A 16,460-nucleotide genomic window follows, 5' to 3' on the forward strand; every position below is an offset into this window, starting at 1 on the left:
TCTGACGCCCAAAGGTGCGGTGGATGCCCGGTGGTAGGTGCGCTACGGAGAAACCCTGGGAAGGACGAACGACCTCGGTTGGACGTGTGGATTGTAGCCTGCTGCTGGAAGGCTGCTCCCCCATCATGATCATAACACTGCGGGCTCTCTTCGAACAAGGGGTAAGAAAGAGGAGTAGGTTTTGTCGCTGCGGGAATCGGCGCTGGGACGTTTATCCATGCCGCTTCCTATCCAGGTCTATTGCGCGTAGCTTGTCTCTGCAGGCCCCGGGGTATCTGCGCAGGGACAAGGATAAATAACAGCCATCCAGGGCTGTCAGGTGGGTGCAGGGAGAATTTAAACTACTCAGCGCTAACTTAACGTAATTTTACCTAATGTCCTTATTCAGTCACATGTCTTCGCAGTGCACGGCTCCGTGGGTATACGGTCGCTGTTGTAGCATATAGGAACTGATGGATGAACTCTAGATGGTACTACTACTATACTAAGGGTTTCTGCAGAACCAGTGCATGTCATGGTCTACAACTGATGCCAGAGTTATGGACCGGGAATAAAGGCTATTGGGTAAACCTGATGTAGATCATCTGACAAACACTGTCAGAATGGTAAATACACTGGAGATTTAGATAATAATAATAATAATAATAATAATAATAATAATAATAATAATAATAATAATAATAATAATAAAGATCACTCCAGCATAATCATTGTTTATCCTGGTTTGCATCATATCTGTGGCTTACTTGCACAGCATTTTTAATAATACCAAAGGGATAATGATGTAAATCCAGGTTAAGTATAAGGTAAATTCAAATATTGACTGAAAAATGAATAATATGATAAACAAATACAGCTTGAAGACACTGAAATTGAAGTAAATCCAGGTTAAATATAAAGTAAATGAAAAGTAACACATGAAAAGTGTTTATTCTTGACACAAAAAATACTAATAAGACAAACAAATACAGCTTGAAGACACTGAAATTGAAGTAAATCCAGGTTAAATATAAAGTAAATGAAAAGTAACACATAAAAAGTGTTATTCTTGACACAAAAAATACTAATAAGACAAATGCATTTGTACTGTATTTTGTTCTTTTCCCTTTAAGCTTGTGTTCTTTATTCAGTGCTAAAAAGAATGCACACATTTAGCTGTCCTTAAGAATCTTTCTGTAGCATTTGTGAAAGGAAATAGGTAATAGATGTAATTTAAAAGCGTAAATCCAGGTTAAATATAAAGTAAATGAAAAGTAACACATGAAAAGTGTTTATTCTTGACACAAAAAATACTAATAAGACACATACTTTTTGAAGACACTGAAATTGCCCATTAACTATTAGATGCATGCATTTATACTGTATTTTGTTCTTTTCCCTTTAAACTTGTGTTCTTTATTCAATGCTAAAAAAGAATGCACACATTTAGCTGTCATTAACAATCTCTCTGTAGCATTTGTGAAAGGAAGTAGGTAATAGATAAATATGTAATTTAGAGGCGTAAATCCAGGTTAAATATAAAGTAAATGAAAAGTAACACATGTAAAGTGTTTACTCTGGAAAAAATTACTAATATGACAAACAAATACAGTTTGAAAACACTTAAATTGCCCATTAACTACTAGATGCATGCATATGTTCTGTAACTTGTCCTTTTCCCTATAAGTTTGTCTTCTTATTTCAATGCTAGAAAGAATGCACACATTTAGCTGCCCTTAAGAATCTTTCTGTAGCATTTGTGAAAGGAAATAGGTAATAGATGTAATTTAGAAGCGTGAATCCAGGTTCAATATAAAGTAAATGAAAAGTAACACATGTAAAGTGTTTACTCTTGACACAAAAAATACTAATAAGACAAACAAATACAGTTTGAAAACACTGAAATTGCCCATTAACTACTAGATGCGTGCATATGTACTGTAACTTGTCCTTTCCCCTATAAGCTTGTCTTCTTAATTCAGTGCTAAAAAGAATACACACATTTAATTGTCCTTAAGAATCTTTCATTTGTGAAAGGAAATAGGCAATAAATTAATGTGAAATTTAAAAGCGTAAATCCAGGTTAAATATAAAGTAAATGAAAAGTATCACATGTTAAGTGTTTACTCTTGACACAAAAATGACTAATATGACAGACAAATAGACTCAGGGTGAGTTCAAAGACACTGAAATTGTCCATAGACTGTTGTAACTTGTCTTTTTTCATTGAAACTTATTCTTTATTCAGCCCTACAAAGTATACACACATTCAACTGTCCTTAAGGAATCTTTCAGCAGCATTTATGAAAGAAAATGGACTACATTTTCCACTAAATCATACAGACTGACACTTATTCTGTGCCATTTTCTCACCCCTGCCTTTCTCTCTTAATATTTATAGAAAATACTCATAACACTTATCAAAACGTGTGTATGTGAGCAAAATTTCTGTATGAGCTCCATGCAGTATGTGGACTATAACCTGTTTGTGTGTCTAGTACATCCTCTGCAATACATTTACTGCAGACAGTGGCACAAATAACAAGCAATTAGTCATGTTTTAAGGGATGTATGCCAAGGAGAAACGTGTAGATAGATAGATAGATAGATAGATAGATAGATAGATAGATAGATAGATAGATAGATAGATAGATAGATAGATAGATAGATAGATAAGCGGAAGGAAGGGTAGATGGATGTTGTGGGTGTGTCTCTGTGGAGGAGTGACGCGCTGCTGGGACGCATGCCCCGTGCGCACTTCGCGTCCCGGCCTGTCAGTAGCAGCCAGATGGAAACGTAGGCAAGTGAATTTGGTGAGGTCATGTATTTTTAAGCTGCACAACGGAATAAATCATCATTCCCTGGCAGCATAAACAAACAGTCCGCTGCTCCGGAACGTTTCGCCGCAGATCGGGACGCGGAGGGATCGATAGTTTGATTGGATGAAAAAGGTAAGGTGAGGATTCGCACCTCTGCTCCTCAGACGCGCTTATTGTTTGGCCGTGGGGGAGGGTCGTGCATGTGCGTGTTGCTGTAGCCTAAGCGGTGCTTGTTTGGGGTTGTTGCGTGGTAGCTTCACCCATTAGCCGATCTGAAGTGTCCCCTTTTCGGTGTAAAACAGGCGCGTACAGCCGCTGTTCAATGGCACCAGCTGGTATCAACACCGACTGCGCACCGGCTGTGTTGCACAAACAGGCCCTGTCATATCACAATATGGGTGTTAGACCTTTAGAATAATGCCTTCTAGTGTGCACTGTCCCGTTTATTCAGGCTTAGCATTTAGCATACAGCTCCCTATTTGATGCAGCGGTCTCATTCGGTCCTACCTGCTGGATACCTCAGCCGTCGACCATTCAAAACGAGGGGTCGTGTGTCCAAGGTTAAGGCTCTGACAAGGAATGAAGATAAATAACGGGTCGATACCGGTCCTCTCCACGCTTCTTGTGTTATCAGATCGGTCCTTGTGTGTATCTTTCGTGCTTCTCTGTGATCATTTATCTGTGTGGATTGATAAAGGCTTTATCAGCTTTGGATTATGTACATAGCGACAGGAAATCTGTGACAGCACCCTTCAGCCATAAGGTAATTTGTTTTCAATATGTAGATAATGTGTTTGTTGTGTTTTCACATGTAGAGTAAGCAGGGAACATCTAAAACAGAAATATATCTATGGGAATTTTATACATAGCCTATACTTGATCTGATGTGGTGTTTTTCTTATGATGTGGCTGATCAGGTGTTTATGTGGTGCAGTCCTGCAAATGTGTCCTTATTTTGCAAGTGGCCTCATTAGTGAGAATCTGTGTTAAGCACTGTTGCCAGCATGTGTTTTGTTCTTTAAGTGTGTGCTTTTGAACCCATTCATTAAATCATTAAGCTGAAACAGCCTGTTCAGAGGAGAAGGAGGAGAAGAAGAGGCGAAATCATTAGAAGGCAGAGCATTCGGGGAACGAGGCTGCTGTGTTTCTGCTTTTGTAGAATACACAGGGCGCCTATAAATCCCCAACTTCAAATGCACCATTAAAGCTCAGAGCTCTCATAGGTGCTGCATGTGACTAAAGACGTGTTCTGCTGCATTTCTGTGTGTACTGCAGCTGACATATAACTGCAATCTAATGGTGTGTTGTTGATATCACAGGAATGTGATGATGCAGCATCCAGTTCAGAGCATCGACACTGGTTATTTTACAGCAGCAACATTACCATAAATGCTGCATTAAACTGTTTATATGTATACTGTGTGTGATGAATTGAGAGGAGATAGAGGCTGATAAAAGCTTCTGTGATTCCTTCCGTAAAATGACCTGATCTTATAATGCTTGTTGATGTTAAAAATAATGCCATTACTTCATCAGAAGAAGAAAAGAGCAATTGTTGTTCTGTCAGAAATATGAAGAGAAGCGTCATGTCTATTTTCATGTTGTGAGGGAGGTGGATGTTATGGACGTCTTTGTGACGTTGAAGGAACAGAAGGAGAGCTGACTCATTTTTTTCTGCCAATTATATCCCTCATATGGACTGTGTGTCGACAGAGCGGAAGAATGGGAGGGTGATTGAAATGTTTAAGAAAAGAATAAAGGAACGGAAAGCCAATTGAAGTTTTCCTCCTTTTCCTGAAAAAAATGTTTTCAGTCTAAACAATGTGAAATATAATTAACCACATTATGCACAGATTTCAGTCTCTGTGTTATGTCGTATCTGGGCTCAGAGCCTCATGGTGTATCTTGACCCAGCTAACATGTGCCTGTGGAAGACCTGCTTCCAGAACTGGGCTGGAGTCCTGGGCTCCGGTCCAAACTCACAAGCGTTCAAGCAGGAATTATCACCAGGCTTGGTTTTCCAGTGTGACTCCGAGAGTCATGTTTCATATGAAGGAGTAGACCTTCGCCTGGCCTGCTGTTCTGCACCACTGCTGATGGTATCAAATCTTCCATCCTGGTGTGTTTGCTGAATTGCTGAGATAAGAACTGCAGTGCTCAACTCAAGTGTGAAATTCAGCAGTGTCTTTACCACTTTACTCCTAATCCGCTTTCTCTGGATGAGGAATTGTCAATAGATTTTCTAATTTTCAGCTGCTCAGCTCAGCAGCCGTTCTGGAATCTGTACTGTGGCCCTGGCGCTGCAAAAAATTTCACTCCATTGTATCTGTCTTTGTCTACACAGAGGACATTTTTTGATGCACAGAAATCAGTGATTGAAGAATTCGTCATGAACAAGAACAAGAGAGAAAGAGAGTTCTACAGCCTAGATGTTGGGGATTCAACGTTTACAGTACTGAAAAGATACCAGAATCTCAGACCCATTGGCTCAGGAGCACAGGGAATCGTTTGGTAAGTGTTTTATACTCATCCAAACACTGTTTCTAATGAGACACCAGAACAGATATTTTGTATGTGTTACCTTAAAAACCTGAAAGTAAAATAACCATATCAAATTTAGCTACAGTTCTGCACTTTTGATGTGCATGTTGAATAATAACACTGACTGTTTAAGTTGCTTTTCATGATGTGTAATATCTATAATAGTACAGTTGCAACTTCAAATTCTAATTTTTTCCAATTTCGTTCTTCTTTAGCTCTGCTTATGACCAAACCCTTGAAAGAAATGTTGCCATCAAGAAACTAAGTCGACCGTTTCAGAATCAGACCCATGCCAAGAGGGCATTCAGAGAACTAGTTCTTATGAAATGTGTCAATCACAAGAATGTAAGTATGGAGATGTTTTATGAATTAGATGTCTAAAAGGCATCTAAAATAACCAACATGTACATTTGTAGATTAATATGTTAATGAAATAATCATCTTTCTTACATTTACAGATCATTGGCCTATTAAATGTATTTACACCACAGAAATCATTAGAAGAATTCCAAGATGTGTAAGTAAACGTAATTAAAGCGGGGACGTGCTTGTATGTGTGTGTACTATCAAGTTAAATTACACCATTAAGTAACTATTTGTTACTGTCTACTTGTTTGCATCTTTGCTTCTCTGGACTGTATCAAATTTAATCCTTCCACTCTGCGGTTTAATGCCTCTGATTTGCTTGTGCAAACTGTGATTGTTCTGCCAGATATTTGGTGATGGAATTGATGGATGCCAACCTGTGCCAGGTCATTCAGATGGAGCTAGACCATGAAAGGCTTTCCTATCTGCTCTATCAGATGTTGTGTGGCATCAAACACCTCCATGCTGCCGGCATCATTCACAGGGTAAGCATCAGCTGGCGATGACTAGTGAGATTGTTGCCAGGCCAGTGTCCCGAAGAGGAACTGTTAAACCTGCCGTGATACCTGACACTGAAGTGTAAAGACAAATTGGCACCCTGTTAGGTGATGTGTGAGATCCCAAAATAACCAATAAACCATCCAGAAAATATATTGGAGATATTTCATGACACTTGAAGATTTATGTTAAAAGCACAGATGGAAACCTATTAATACTAGTGGTGGTGTTGCTTCTAAATGGTGTTTCCTGCTATGAGTACAGTAGGTGTCTGGACCCTAGATGCTCAATCAAATGAGTCATTTGAAGTCACCATTTCACACAGTTTGAAAAAGGCCCTTTTCAGAAATTTCAGTGGCATTGCTGTCTATTGCATTTCACAAGCAAGGATTATGTGGCATCATATGTTTCTCTGTAGGACCTGAAGCCCAGCAACATAGTTGTGAAATCAGATTGTACACTGAAGATTCTGGACTTTGGCCTTGCTCGGACAGCTGCCACCGGCCTCCTGATGACACCGTATGTGGTTACACGCTACTACAGAGCACCAGAAGTTATCCTGGGCATGGGCTACCAGGCCAATGGTGAGTACTTATTAGTGGTTTATGAATCTCACACGCATTTAAGCTACAGTCTAACTTCACTCTTATTATGGGTATAATGTCACCGCTCTACATGTTTTAGATTGTAACAATGAACAAAATAATGCAAAGATAAATTTTTCTACTAATGCTTTGTACTTTCATTAAAAACAGCATGGTGCTTTTGTACTAAATAATTTCTTTGAAGAAAATCCTCCCTAACTAGCTTCTTACATATAACTAACCTGTTGTGCATTCCTCTCACCTCTTATTGGCTTTGTTTATCATGTTCCACTTCACTAGTGGACATATGGTCTGTGGGCTGCATACTGGCAGAAATGGTTCGCCATAAAATCCTCTTCCCAGGAAGGGACTGTATCCTCCATTATGTTTGTTAAGTCTTTGGAAAGTGTTTGTGCTTCATGCTGTGCAGACTGTCAGATGGTTAAATCCTTCTTATTGGAATGAGCAATATTTTATGCCAAGCCAGGGGGGAATTGTGGGTAACCTACCATGTTAACATGCATTATTTAGAGCTCTTTAGTCCTTTGTCACCTTCTTAACTGCTGTTGCTCTTTTGTGTCTCGCTGATGCTGCATGGTTTTCACTTTCATTTTCACACATCATCACCACCATTCAGTGTGGATTCATCTCACTTTATTTTATGTTTTATTATGTTTTTCCTTCGCCTTTTTGTTTGCATGTCCGCCTCCTTGCCGCCTCTAAATATTCACCTCCAGTGGATGTATGGTCAGTGGGCTGCATAGTGGCCGAGATGATCAGGGGAAGTGTGTTGTTCCCCGGCACTGATCGTATCCTTCCCCGTCATTGATCATTGTATTATCACTTCATTCTGTGTAATGAGATCCATCATCATACCTACAGTTTGCCTTTCTCATTCTGCCATCTTTTTCAAAATTGACCTTGATCATTCCTTTGCTGCATCTGTTTTGAGCAAAATAAGACGACACTGTTCACTGCCATAAAGTCAATAGGGTTGTATTGATTAAGTATGTATGTACAGCAGTTATCCGCATAGCAGTGGACTGAATGGCTTTTTCAATAAGACATGTGATCTGAATGTTGTACCGTAAGTGTGTGTGTGTCTACTGCAGATTATCAGGGACTGTTGATGCGTTCAAAGACAGTTAAATGTCATACCGCACTAATGGTGCATTACAGTGTGTGTGTCAGAGTAAATGGTGTTTGTGTGGCCCGTTTCCTTAACATTTACACTCCAGACATTGACCAGTGGAACAAGGTAATTGAGCAGCTAGGCACTCCATCTCAAGAGTTTCTAATGAAGCTGAACCAATCAGTTAGAACATATGTAGAAAACAGGCCACGCTACGCTGGATACAGCTTTGAGAAACTGTTCCCGGATGTGCTCTTCCCTGCTGACTCAGATCATAATAAACTAAAAGGTACTTTTTTTTTCTTTCTTATGTCATGATGAGTTATACTCTACCAATTAATCAAAATAAATCTGTAGAGTGATGATTAAATGCATGTATGGTTACGCTTCATCCCTCAGCAAGCCAAGCAAGAGATCTCTTATCCAAGATGTTAGTGATTGATGCATCTAAGCGCATCTCTGTAGATGAAGCTCTGCAGCACCCCTATATCAATGTTTGGTATGACCCAGCTGAAGTAGAGGCGGTAAGTAGATCGCGCTTCAGACTACATGAACCCTAAAAGGGTCACATGAGATTTTAATTACCTCTGTTGAAGTGGAAAGTTGGCATCATATCTCACATTAGCTTTCTCTTTCTCAGCCTCCTCCGAAGATCCTTGACAAACAGTTGGATGAGAGGGAGCATACTGTCGAAGAGTGGAAAGGTTAGACAACACGCGAAGAGTCAAACACTGCACTCAACACTTTTCACTGTCACTGCTGCTTTATTATTAATTAAAGACTTAACCGTCAAAGACGTAAACGGCCACCAGCGACCAACAGTATCTGCTAATCTAAAATGTTCAATAACTTTTGAACCACTAATTCTATCAATACATTTAAATTATTCAGGTAAAATGCAGTTTATCTGCTTTTCAGCAACATTTGTACTGTCTTTTGGATGTTCAGAGGCTCTGTAATGAATCTGGAAACACCAGCATCCTCTGAAAACCCATGAAGTCTGACAAATGATAGTGGTTGTAGATACTTGTTTTGGGTTCAGTTAATGATAAATTCTGCTGAAAAAGTCTATTTTGTTCAGTTTTCTCTGTTTAATATATCAACTTTTGCATTTGTGAACATCTCCACAATCTGTACATTAAATATAGGAAAATACCAGATTTTCACTGAGTAAAATTAGGTTAATATTATAAATGGTGATAAATCATTCAGGAAATGTTAAATGTAGAGAAGAAAATCATTAGGAAGTCATCACAAAAATAGTTCTAGGTCTTTAAGGGTTAAGAACAAAACAACCACAGAACTCATTTAATAGTCATGTGAAGTCTGATAGAATATACTTATTAGCAAATTTAGTTTGGTTCAACACACTCAAGAGTTAAAATCTTCAAAACACTTGAAGTTAAAGGGGAAAAGATCAACTTTGCCAGTTCGGCAGATGAATCAAAAATACTTTAACAAATGTTCTTGAAGCTGGAAAATCAACAATCCAGAGCCAGTGGATGTAAATGTAAACTGTTTACAGACATGCTTCCCTGTATATCAGTGTATTTCCACTGTAGTTGCCAAAGGGCATTTTTGCATGATTTAGTTAAGCCGCTCAGTTGGTGTTCTCCTGCGGGGAACCTGATTCTGTAGAGCACGAGAGGACTGAACATTGTGAGGAAATATCATTTACAGTTGTGCAGCAGTATGAGCTCATCCTAACCCGTCAGGTGATAATGACCCTTCACTCATTTTTAGAAGGGTCACATCAGCATAGCCTGTCCAAATTAGAAACATGATGCTATTTGCACCATACAGTATGCAGTACACCCTCTTCTGAAGAAAAATGTAGAATATTTGTGGAAATGCACTTCAGAGAACACTTTATGTATCTTTTCCCAGTATTAACGTCCGTCTGTTCTTACGCCTACAGAGCTGATTTATAAGGAAGTGAGCGAATGGGAGGAATGGACAAAAAATGGAGTGATAAGAGGCCAGCCTCCTCCTTTAGGTGAGTCATCTTTATAACCGGAGATAAAAAGAGGTGGAGTGAAAGAATTACAGGAAATTTGGTAAAAGTACATGATGATGAAAAATCATGTTGTTGTCATATTGGTTTTTTTTATAGTAAATGACAACATGTTGACTGTACTTTTCAGTACATATATTACTTAAATGGATTGTTATTTTTAAATTAATAATAATACATCTGGACTAAATTCTGGTTAAATGTAGTCCAAATGATTATCAATGACTCTGAGACAAGCTCTTAGAAAACATTGAAATTGGAATTATTAATACATCATAGTTATCTTAAAAGACTTGATTTCAATAAAACTCTTTCCAGTGTGTAAGATTTAGATGGAGCATAATTACAGAAATGAAAATGGATCAATCTTAAACTTCTCTGCATCAGTAATTATTACACACTGAACCTTTAAATCTTGTGTTTTTTGATCTTCAAATAATCCAGGCCAGGCACTAAAATAAAATGTTGTTATTTTACATGTTTGTGAAAGTCACAGATGCTATCATGTCAGTAATTTCTATCCAAAAAAAAGTTTCATATCAACACTTCTTAATATATATATGGCAATATTGCAGTGTTTTAACCACTCATTGTGCTTTTCAAGCATCTCTGTCAGAAAAATGTCATTAATTTTTGTGATGAGATTATGTGACAGCACTTGATTAGGTTTAGGGAACATTATCATGGCTAAATGTAATAGAGAAAGGTCCATTAAGAAAAAATGACTCGCAGTGTATTCAGTTATAGTATTTAAGCCAAATGACCTTTTCATAACCCTAACCAAAGCACTTTCACAGTCAAAAACTCAAATATTTTCAATGGAAATTCAATATAATTTATATAATAGTCTGTTTACAGTCTTTTTGTAGAATGATTGTTTCTACATTGCAACATCAGGTGTTCTTTATTATTGAGAAAAGGTGGTTTCATTGTTGATTAAAAAGCAGTTTATTTCTTTATTAAATGGATGAACTGATTACTTTATAAGTCACATTTATGACTACGTCGCAGAAATCTAATAATAATTTCCCAAGCTGCATATACACTTTATATGGACAAAAGTATTTGGACACAGTGAATTCTGGTGTGGGCTTCAAAACGATAGAGGCACAATTTATTTTTTAGCTTTAGGGTCAAAATGCTCCAGAGTTTGTTTTTGCTTAATTTTTCTCAGTGTTGAAGTTTGTTTTAATCATTATGATTGTTTTAAATGTTGCACCACTAAGTTACTGAAGTATTTATCATGTTCAGACCATTAATAATGATTTTAAGCAACAAGTAAATGTCTGGTTTGTTCAATTCTCAGTCTGGAAGAAAAATCGACCTTTAAACTTATTGATTTGACATTTATCGTAATAACTATTGACATGAAACTGACATGAGCTTGTTTATCATGACAATATTTCAAATCAACAGGAATGCGAAGACCTACAAGCTGTAGGTGTGATATGTCCTGATATTTTTGTCCATATAGTGTAAATTGTAGTGATTTGCTGAAATGTACAATCACAGTGTTGGCTGTTTCAGAAAATGGTAGCATTGAGCATTTTTCAATGAAACCTATGCGTTGACGTGTGTTTTTCGCAGCACAGGTGCAGCAGTGATCGACAGCCCCCCCCAGCCCACGTCCTCCTCCTCCTCCTCAGCCAACGATGTGTCGTCCATGTCCACAGAGCCCACGGATCCGAGCAGTGACCCCACCATGACCTCTGAAACTGACAGCAGCTTGGACAGCCATACCTCTCTAGGTGCTCTGGCCTGCTGCAGATAACGCACACATACAGTAGATAAACACACAAACACGGAAATAAACCCTTTCCTCATCGATGTGTGTGATGGGAGAAGGTGAAGGCCAATGAAACTTCTCATATTAGTTTGTAGAGCCGCGCTTTTAATGTACAGTTTGTTTTTAATTCCCCTGATCCTGATACTGCTGTAAATGATGATGTGGTTTGAAATTGTATCATTATTACTGTATTTTTGCTGCAAAGAATCAGAGTATGTTTTGATGTGAAACTGTGATGTATGTTATGAAAGAGAAGGATTTGAGTGTGATTTACACTTTGCTGTTTTTTAGCTACTGCTACACAGTGGAATATCATAGCCTACTGTTAGCACTGCAATATTACTGGTATGTTAAGTATAAGTTTAAATGTTCATTTGGCATTTTTTAATTGTTTTTATTTATTTTATTTTTTTGGTGACATTTGAATGAATCTAAAACGAGCATTTCTTCAACTCGGTAGACTATAGCACATTTCATCTTAAAGCCTAATGCAAATGTATGATTTTATTTTGAATTTTTCCTCACCTTTCTTGTAGAAAGCGTCCCTTGGTGTATCCAAGTTAACCTAATTCTTAGTATTATGTCACCTCTGATTGTGTGTGTCATTACAAGGCAGTCAACGTCTCTTGCCCTGACACTGACGTATGTTTTTTTTTTAATATAGCGTACTGTAAAACTGACTGGATTTTAAGGTGTTTATTTAATTGTAATTTCTAAGTGCTGGTCTGTTTGGTGAGGAAGAACAGGGTGAATGTAAGTGAATAGAAATGCGATAAGGTCAGGAGCCAATGATTGCTCTAAAGCGCTGTAACACACTAATATTAGGCCACTCCACTGGCTAGAATGAGTGCTGTATTTGAGGACTGTCACCAGAGACCAAGTCTGAATTAGTCACTTTACCCTTTTTTGGCCGATTTTGTTCAGACACACTTCACAACTGTCTGATATTTAAGATTTTTAATTTAAGTGCCCTTACTCAGTTCAGTGATTTTTCAGTCCTCTCCGTGGCAGGTGCTCCTCTCTTCTGTGGTGCATCTTTCTGAGTTCTACCTCACACATGCACATGCACACACTCACATTTTTGAAGATACAGTATGTATATCATGGCACACACCATTCGAAAGAAATGCGAGAAAAACTCTTTTTTTCTGTATTTGTTTTATTTAATTATTTATTTATTTATTTCAAGCTATGAGGCATCTATTGTATGTAATGTACATTTCATTCAGAATTACTATTTATATGCATTTTGTTTCTTTTTTTTTGTTCAATAGTTTTCTGTGCAATATAATTTAGGATTAGTCTAGCCAGTGAACAATCTGTACATTTTACTGTAGATGTAAGTATGTTTTCTGAGAGTCAGCAAACAGTCATTTGCTACCTGCCATGGTAACCTTTGGATGTATTTGATAGCTGAGAAACCCAACCTGTCCCTTTGCCCTTGTCATACTTGGAAACTGACTACAGCCGGGCAGTAACCCCTCACATTAGCTCCCAGAATGCACTTTGGGTATTGTGACGCATGTCCTGACCCTTTCCGTGCCACATCTCCACTGACTGTTGTGGCTTCATCTTTTTGAAATTCTTCTCTTTTCCATCTCCTCAAAATAGAAATAATAGAAAGAATAGACTACGCATGAGTTTTCCTTGAGTAAATCTGGTTTAGTGCAGGTATATTTAGAAGAAATGAGGAAAGCCGTTCAGCCCCACTGGGATGATGCTACACTCTTCGGACGGTTCTGTCAAACACTGACAGCAAAAAGCTATCCTGTTATGTGTTTCAGTAAAAGCCAGCTGTGTGTGACTTTTAGCCTTTGGAACTGAAGTTGCCTCACTAACAGACCAATTATGTACATCAAAATTGGAAACTGTCAACTTTCAACTCCAACCAATAAATGAGTTGAATTTTAATGACTAATGTTGTCTTTTTTTATTGTCAAGTTGAAATTTCTTTGAGTTCTTAGCTTAAGTAAACAAGTTGAATATGGGAAGACTACCTCATGTCAATAATAAGGCTTTTCTTGGTCTCATAGATTTCAGTTAATAAATGATCAGCTACATTATTTAAAGTATATTATAGCAATTTTAAGGAATGGTAAAAGGAGAGGTGCTTGGTCCAAAGAGGTTTTAGTTTGGCACCGGCACTAGTCAGCGTAGGCACAAGACGGACACTTTAAAGAGGACACGATGGCAAGTAGTACTGCAGTCGAGGTATTTGGTGTTCAAAGCTTTAGGGCTGGCTGGTCTTCCCACTAATCAAACTTTTCCTCTGATGGACCAGGTGAAGGCAGGTTGGTCCGGTCTAGTTGGTCCGTGCTGTTCCTGTTGTTAGATCTCCCAGGGTTTTGAAGAACTCCTCCATTTCCCTCTGGAGCATGACGTTTCGGTTCTCTGCATCTTGATGTGCCCTTTCTGAGTTCCTGAATCGGATCTCCAACATGTGGAATTTTTTCTTTTCCTGGTCCAGCTCCTCCTCAAGTCGACTTACCTGGGATTGGTATTTAGAACAGGACTCCTCCAACCTCAAGTTAGAAAGGGAGAAGAAATTAAAAAAAAAAAACTCATGCTGATCTCAGGTGGTAATTTGATCATAAATGACAAATAATACTTTCTTACTTGCGAATGGAGGTTTCGTAGTTCTTCTTCTGACTCTTCAACTCTTGCTTGAGCTCGGTGACGATATTTGTAAGACTCTCATTTGTCTCTGGTTCTTGGTCTGCAGGATCTTTGTCATTGATGTTTACACTATGATCCAACACATTTGTACTGTCTTTCACCTCTGAAGATCTTTCTTGATCAGGTCCTAATTTTACTGCCTTATTACTTTCCTCTGGGTCAGCCAGTGAGATCTCAAAGGAGGTCCACATGGTGGAGGTGTCAGTAGGCAAGCTTAGACTGGAAGGAGCGACATTGTCATAGGCAGACAGTCTATGGGATTGGTGAAGAGCTCTGTGGGAGAGGGGTGTGTTTGTCCTGGTGTCTTCATCAGAGTCTCTCTGCGAGTCCTTAAGTGAAAGAGCGGTTTCTTTAAGGGACAGGGTTGAATCCTTCAGAGACAGAGTGGAGTCTTTCAGTCTTTCCCCAGATGACGTGGTGCGTCTGTGAGCTCGAAGTGATGACAGACCATTCATTAGCCAGTTGCTGCCACCAGCTGCCGAGACGTCTCCTGCTGACCCCCCCATTTTCCCCCTCGGACCCCCAGATGCTGCACCGCCTTTAAAGGAACACCTCCAAGAGGGTAAGGCTTTGGACTGTTTACTGGGGCTAACAGCTATATCAGTCCCACCTTTCCCTTCAGCTTTGCTATCTGCTTTGTCCTCCATTTTCTCCTCTTTGCTCTTGCCCTTCCCTTCACTCACACTGTCTTCACCTTTCTCTGACATTGAGCAAGATGGAGGCTTCTCATTAGGGGTTTTAGAGCCTGCGTCTGCAGAGGACACAGAGTCAGCGTCTTCTTGAGGGAGCCATTCAACTTTGCACCGTTGTACAGGAATCTGTTCTCTCTGTGACTGGATCTTAGTCTCGGTCTCCTCGCGTTGGTACAGTCGGGAATGTTCACTGATCAGCACAGTCATTAGATGCTGTACCTGGGAGCTTCCTATATTAACAAACAAACAAGTATTAACAACATTGTATGTCAATGTATATAGTAATTGGTGACCAATAATGCCATAAACATTGTAGCTGAATACCGTTATGTTGTGCATATTGACATTATCACCAACCTTCCATCATAGAAACTGGATTCTCCACTTTAGGCCGAAGGATATTGGGTCCAAACACTGTGGCTAGGTTCTGAACACTCATCTTATTCTCATTTGAGTGGCTCTGAACTTCATCTAGAAACCTGAGAAAATAGGAACAACTATTTAACTTCAGTGGTATAGTTTTTCCATTTCAAGTCTTCAGTAATGATTGCACCCATCTTTCATTTCCATTAAGTAGAATCAATCAACTCTAATCAATGCAGAAGAAGACTGAGTCACAGTCATGATTCTGTGTTGTGTGTGGTCTCAGCAGATGATATTTAAAAATGGATGCGGAAGGCAGAGGAGACATACAATTATAAAGACTCAAAGTCTATCAGAGTGATGCCATTTCCTCCAGTGATGAGAACGTGGGTGCAATCTGTCTCTGGTTTACCATGGTGACAAATCCTCAGTCATCAAATAATGAATGGAAAATAGCACCAACAATCAAGTCCGTCACAGTCTCATCAGTGAGTATAACAATTAGTGATAGAAAGCGTTGACAGCAGAGCTGGCTCATGGTGGGAGCTGCAGTGCCCCTTGTTTCCTTTTTTCTTTTTCATGTCATACACAATCATAGGAATCATGCACAGGAACGACCAAAAACAATAAGACAGGGCTTACATACTTGCAGATGTATTGAAGGAGGTTGTAGTTGACCTGAGGAAGGGATTTCACCTGTTTGCCAAGCTCTGTGATACCCTTGAAAGAGAGAAAAACATGTATTAATTGTGTTACAGCAAAAGTTAGCAAATACATCAGTTGGGCAATAGAGATAAAATTACCATTTCTTTATCCTTGGTAAGAAGCTGAGCACAAGAGAGAAACTGTGTGTATTTGGAGAATGGGATCACAGGCTCAGGCAACTCCCGTATGTACAGCTTTAGCAGCGATGCCACTGTGTGGACATCTGTGGAACTGTAAGAGACAGACAATAAACATGACAGATTATCATTATGACACCACGGTATGCTGCTACAATGAACAAATGT

The 16,460-nt window shown here is 38.9% G+C and overlaps 3 protein-coding genes across 9 annotated transcripts in view; 1 reads left to right on the forward strand and 2 right to left on the reverse strand.

Annotated features, from left to right (window-relative positions):
* ptpn20 (protein tyrosine phosphatase non-receptor type 20) overlaps positions 1-3,541 on the reverse strand; it is a 37,733-nt gene extending 34,192 nt beyond the window's left edge. The window contains exon 1 of the mRNA XM_030155988.1: positions 3,306-3,541. The gene's annotated coding sequence lies outside the window, so the exon portion shown is untranslated. The remainder of the gene's footprint in view (positions 1-3,305) is intronic.
* Positions 1-13,630, forward strand: mapk8a (mitogen-activated protein kinase 8a). Of its 4 annotated transcripts, none has more exons than XM_030156002.1 (12): positions 1-161; positions 5,143-5,309; positions 5,555-5,684; positions 5,798-5,856; positions 6,052-6,190; positions 6,622-6,787; positions 7,088-7,159; positions 8,026-8,208; positions 8,319-8,443; positions 8,560-8,623; positions 9,838-9,915; positions 11,526-11,704. In XM_030156002.1, the coding sequence occupies exons 1-12, from the start codon at positions 24-26 to the stop codon at positions 11,702-11,704; spliced, it is 1,500 nt and encodes a 499-aa protein (XP_030011862.1). In that variant the 5' UTR covers positions 1-23. The 4 variants fall into 4 exon arrangements, with proteins under 4 accessions (XP_030011862.1, XP_030011861.1, XP_030011864.1 ...); XM_030156001.1 differs by lacking the exon at positions 7,088-7,159 and adding an exon at positions 7,525-7,596 and having other exon boundaries at positions 3-161; positions 11,526-13,630; XM_030156004.1 differs by lacking the exon at positions 7,088-7,159 and adding an exon at positions 7,525-7,596 and having other exon boundaries at positions 3-161; positions 11,521-11,657.
* The window catches only part of arhgap22a (Rho GTPase activating protein 22a), a 15,734-nt gene continuing 11,650 nt past the window's right edge, over positions 12,377-16,460 (reverse strand). For all 4 annotated transcript variants that reach the window (XM_030155995.1, XM_030155997.1, XM_030155994.1 and 1 more), the window contains 5 exons: positions 16,254-16,386; positions 16,097-16,170; positions 15,445-15,566; positions 14,336-15,317; positions 12,377-14,241 (listed from right to left, as the gene is read on the reverse strand). In XM_030155995.1, coding sequence (XP_030011855.1) covers positions 14,022-14,241; positions 14,336-15,317; positions 15,445-15,566; positions 16,097-16,170; positions 16,254-16,386 — 1,531 coding nt within the window. In that variant the 3' untranslated portion in view covers positions 12,377-14,021. The remainder of the gene's footprint in view (positions 14,242-14,335; positions 15,318-15,444; positions 15,567-16,096; positions 16,171-16,253; positions 16,387-16,460) is intronic.

The sequence above is a fragment of the Sphaeramia orbicularis genome, chromosome 15 (assembly GCF_902148855.1).
Source record: "Sphaeramia orbicularis chromosome 15, fSphaOr1.1, whole genome shotgun sequence".
Taxonomy (NCBI): domain Eukaryota; kingdom Metazoa; phylum Chordata; class Actinopteri; order Kurtiformes; family Apogonidae; genus Sphaeramia; species Sphaeramia orbicularis.

What these genes read in the sequence shown, in the direction of transcription:
- mapk8a (XM_030156002.1), top strand. Translation starts at nt 24, where the DNA reads ATGCCCGGTGGTAGGTGCGCTACGGAGAAACCCTGGGAAGGACGAACG. An exon ending in GGAGCACAGGGAATCGTTTG is followed by an intron (nt 5,310 to 5,554) that starts GTAAGTGTTTTA and finishes GTTCTTCTTTAG; the next exon opens with CTCTGCTTATGACCAAACCC. An exon ending in AGGCCAGCCTCCTCCTTTAG is followed by an intron (nt 9,916 to 11,525) that starts GTGAGTCATCTT and finishes TTCGCAGCACAG; the next exon opens with GTGCAGCAGTGATCGACAGC.